This window comes from Palaemon carinicauda, chromosome 9 (genome assembly GCF_036898095.1).
Source record: "Palaemon carinicauda isolate YSFRI2023 chromosome 9, ASM3689809v2, whole genome shotgun sequence".
Lineage (NCBI taxonomy): Eukaryota > Metazoa > Arthropoda > Malacostraca > Decapoda > Palaemonidae > Palaemon > Palaemon carinicauda.
The window spans coordinates 8,232,460-8,237,459 of record NC_090733.1 but is presented as its reverse complement, the minus strand read 5'-3'; the positions used below and the strand labels follow the sequence as shown (position 1 = coordinate 8,237,459).

Sequence of the window (5,000 nt, the reverse complement as noted above, 5' to 3'; positions counted from 1 at the left end):
TTTTATCTTATTGACCCCAAGGTAAGGAAGCGGAGATAAGTTTATTGAAAAGAAACTTTTAAAAATCTTTAAACTTGCAAAGAAGATTTACCAATACTGAAATAATGGAAAATAAAATTAGGTATACTTATTAAATTAATGATTTTTTGTAGAAAGATTTATCAGAATCTCTCTCTCTCTCTCTCTCTCTCTCTCTCTCCTCTCTCTCTCTCTCTCTCTCTCTCTCTCTCTCTCTATTTTGCATAAGGATATTACTTGGCCAACGTTAGTCTATTATAGGGAATTGTCTTGGAAACGTTACAGTACCAATTACAAACTTTTTAATCAAAACTTCGACAGTTGTTGCGCAACCAATAGTCAACAATGAAAGGGAGTTATGTTTTTTATGAGAAGCTGTGTTGAGAATTAAAAGGATTACTTTTGGGACAACGTCTGAGAGTTTAAGTATATTGAATCATGAACGCATAGCGGGTCTTTTAATATTCTGTATAGGATCAATTTGTGGTTTTGTCTTTTAATCTTCTTGTAATAATATTTGCGAATATAAATTGGTGATTAATGCACATGAAACAACTTCCAGATTGTGCAGACTAAAAATTCAATTCTTTAAAGCAGCATCTTAAGAGTTCCTTTTAACGAGAAGTATTTTTCTATTTGCCTTTGTTATATTATGTGTGAAAAAAGCATAATAGAAGTAGATTGATATTATAATTGTCTTTCAAACGAACAGAAAATATATGTAATCTCAGTTTTCGTTCACAAAATCTCATGCAAAAGTATGCAGTTACCGCTAGATCACTTCCCTGTGAAATTTTCCGAAATTACGTTAAGGAATTCTGATTATGCCCTAATCATCACTTCGAGCAGGACGGAAAACTTTTTAATGAAGCCTTTCGGAAGTTTTATGACACTCATTCTGTAACGACCCCCAGAGTATAATCATGGCGACGAGCCTGAAGATTTTACCTTTTAATTCTTTCTCATATATATGTATATATATATATATATATATATATATATATATATATATATATATATATATATATATATATATATATATATATATATACATATATATGTGTGTGTGTGTTTATATATATATATATATATATATATATATATATATATATATATATATATATATATATATATATATATATATATATATATATGTGTGTGTGTGTGTGTGTGTTTATATATATATATATATATATATATATATATATATATATATATATATATATATATATATATATATATATATATATATATATATATATATATATATATGTGTGTGTGTGTATATATATATATATAAATATATATATATATATATATATATATATATATATATATATATATATATATATATATATAACTAATCCATAAAACCAAACATTCTTAAGTGCTTTAATCATTTTCAGATTGCAACCTAAGCTATAGACTCATTTCAAGAAAATTTCAGTAAAGTATTCTTTTACACAATGGACTATGTAAATCATTAATTCTTGAAAGTCATATTTAAATTATAGAATCTTTTTAATACATTTGTTTTATAACAGAACTATGCGCTATTGTATAAGATGACTGTAAAAAGCATAAAAAAGAGCATGAAATGTATTGCAGTGAGAACAAAGCCCGTTGGTCTTGAAGTCATAATACCCATTAAACGAGAATGAAGGATGCACGAAAAAGAAAAATAATTTAGGTAAGGAAAGTGGACCAATGGTATGAAAATATAGCCACGAGCAATATTTTTTATGTAAATTAATTCTGCTATTTGTGGGCACAATTCATATTGGATTATTTGAAGTGGAATATTGATACGAGGATTTGTAGTTTCATATCAGGAAATTAGCACAAAATGATTATATCAAAAGTATCAAATCGAGACTAATCATTAGTTTTCCATTGCAACAATGCAAGGGTATTTTCTGATCCAAGCTTTAGAGTGTCAAAATTAGTGTTGTTTTTTGTAATCTTTATAAAATAATAAAATCTGATTTATTTTGTCAATGTAAATAGCCATCTAATAATTCAGAGAGAAAAAGAAAACATGCTGTAAATTTTTTTTAATATAATCCATGTCCAGTAGGGAGAGCTACTTAGCCGTTTACGTAGAGGGTTAGTGGATTGAGAGTCATTAGTTCATTGACCAAGAAGAAACCTATGTAGTTTTTAAAGGTTTATAGACTGCTCATGAATGGAGGGAGTAAGGGACAGTGACATTGCCCTGTCAAGCAGGATGATGCCGTAGAGACTGCCAATATTACATATGATCAGTGCCTATGCTCCCCTTCCCACCCAAGCTAGGACCAAAGAGAGCCGGGCAATGACTGCGGATGACTCAATAGATAGACTTATAAGCTCCCTTCCCCCCTCTCTCCATTAGCTCACAGAGATGGTGAAGTTGCAGCGACCAAAGGAACTGATGAGTCTGAGTGGGACTCATATTCATTGCCGTATCAAACGAAAAATGTCATGCTCATATGGTTACGATTTATAAGATCTTGAAGAATTGCAGATATCTACTAAATATCTAAACGACCGTGAGAGTAATTTTAAACTCATCACGAGCCTCTATTTATACAGTATATCGATGGAGGCTGTTTGTGTATATCCTCATACATCTATAAGTGTATATTTATCATTTTTTTATAGTCATATATATATATATATATATATATATATATATATATATATATATATATATATATATATATATATATATATATGTGTGTGTGTGTGTGTGTGTGTGTGTGTGTAAATTTTAATACAAATTTCATTCCACAAATGATACATGTTGTGGTAGCATAAAGTATTAGCCTTTCCAGGTTTTTATTAATAAATTACTCAAAAAACCTATGTAGTTAAGAAAATCTTGAAAACTGCTCTAGGTCAAATATATCGTTCGTTCTTACATAGAAAAAATATCTAAAAGTAGTCATCTGACAGCAGAAACATTATTAGGGAAAAAATAACATTCAGTCTGTTTCAATACAAAGTAATAAAATTTTAATGACCAGAAAATAGTGTTCTCATCATCTGCTTGCAGATCTCAATTTCACATTCCTATGTCTCCTGGGAACAATTAGATAACGCACTGTCGCATGAAATGTTCTTGTAATAGAGGTGCAACGGCCTCTTAGGAGAAGGCTAGATGGTTGGGGAAGTGAGTGGTATTTCCTGGAAAGGAGTTAAGACATAGATATAAATAAATGTGGTTGAAAGTAAAATATATATTCCTAGTTTCGTCTGAATATGCATGATTTGACGTTATCCGGATTTCATTGTTAAATACCAAAATTATTTGAAACAAATGGATGAATTTTAACGAGCACATTTAATGTAAAGGGCAATTGCTGAGATTACATATATGTAACACACACAGTATGTATGTATGTATGTATGAATGTATGTATGTCTACACATATACACACACACATATACTGTATATATATATATATATATATATATATATATATATATATATATATATATATATATATATATATATATATATATATATATATATATATATATATATATATATATATATATATATATATATATAGGGCAGGGGCAGAAACAGACAGTAGCAAAGGCAAAGGCAGAGAAAGTGGTGGAGGCAGAAACAGAGACTGGTTCAGATACATAAGAAGAGACAGTGGCAGAGCCAGAGGCAGAGACAGTGGCAGAGCCAGAGGCAGAGACAGTGGCAGAGCCGGAGGCAGAGACAGTGGCAGAGCCAGAGGCAAAAAACAGTGGCAGAGGCAGTAGAAGAGACAGCGGCGGGGGCAGAAGAAGAGACAGGGGCAGAGGCAGAAGCAGACAGGTGAAGAGGCAAAAGCAGAGAAAATTACAGAGGCAGAGGCAGAAGCAGAGACTGAGGCAGAAGAGGAGACAGTGGCCGAGGCAGAGGCAGAGACATTTACAGAGGCAAGAGCAGAGACAGGGGAGAGGCTGAACCAGAGGTAGGAGCAGAGACAATGGCAAAGGCCGAAGCAGACACAGTGGCAGAGGCAAAGGCAGAGACAGAGGCCGAGGCAGAAGTAGAGACAGGTTCAGAGGCAGGAGCAGAGACAGTGGCAGAGACAGAAGTGGAGACAGGGCCAGAGGCACAAGAAGAGACAGGGGCAAAGGCAGAGGCAGAAGCAGAGAAAATTACAGAGGCAGCAGCAGAATCAGAGAAAATTACAGAGGCAGAGACAGAAGCAGAGAAAATTACAGAGGCAGAGGCAGGAGCAGAGACATTGGCAGAAGAGGCTGAGTCAGAGGCACAGACATTTACAGAGGCAGAAGCAGAGACAGGGGGAGAGGTAGAACCAGAGGCAGGAGCAGAGACAAGGGCAGGGGCAGAAGCAGACACAGTGGCAAGGGCAAAGGCAGAGACAGTGGCAGAGGGAGAAGCAGAGACAGGGGCAGAGGGAAAAGTGGAGGCAGGGACAGAAGAAGAGACGGGCAGAGGCAGAAGCAGAGAAAATTACAGAGGCAGAGGCAGAAGCAGACACAGGGGCAGGAGCAGAGACAGTGGCAGAGGCAGAAGCAGAGACAGGGGCAGAAGCAGAGACAATGGCCGAGGCAGAAGCCGAGGAAGAGATATTTACAGAGGCAGAAGCAGAGAAAGGGGAAGAGGCAGAACCAGAGGTAGGAGCAGAGACAAGGGTAGGGGCAGAAGCAGAAACATTGGCAGAGGCAAAGACAGTGACGGGTAGAGGCAGAAGCAGAGATAGGTTCAGAGGCAGGAGGAAAGACACTGGCAGAGCCAGAGGCCGAGACAGGGCAGAGGCAGAAGTAAAGAGAGGGGCAGAGGCAGAAGAAGAGACAGCGGCAGAGGTAGAAGCAGAGACAAAGGAAGAGGCAGTAGCATAGACTTTGGAAAAGGAAGAGGCAGAAACAGGGGCAGAGTCTTAGGTGAAGTCAGGGGCAGAGACGGAAGCTAAAACAGGCGCAGAGCAAGAAGCAGATACAGAAGCAGAAACAGTACCCACAAATGATCC

The 5,000-nt window shown here is 35.9% G+C and overlaps 2 protein-coding genes across 2 annotated transcripts in view; both read left to right on the top strand.

Annotated features, from left to right (window-relative positions):
• LOC137646259 (RNA-binding protein 25-like) overlaps positions 1-3,967 on the top strand; it is a 9,907-nt gene extending 5,940 nt beyond the window's left edge. Inside the window, exon 2 of the mRNA XM_068379378.1 lies at positions 3,663-3,967. Within this exon, the coding sequence (XP_068235479.1) occupies positions 3,663-3,967 (305 nt within the window). The remainder of the gene's footprint in view (positions 1-3,662) is intronic.
• Positions 3,968-3,989: 22 nt separating this feature from the next.
• LOC137646258 (germ cell nuclear acidic protein-like) lies at positions 3,990-4,872 on the top strand. The gene is made up of 2 exons (XM_068379377.1): positions 3,990-4,373; positions 4,444-4,872. Exons 1-2 carry the CDS (start codon positions 3,990-3,992, stop codon positions 4,870-4,872), a joined length of 813 nt encoding a protein of 270 aa, XP_068235478.1.
• The last annotated feature ends 128 nt before the right edge of the window (positions 4,873-5,000 follow it).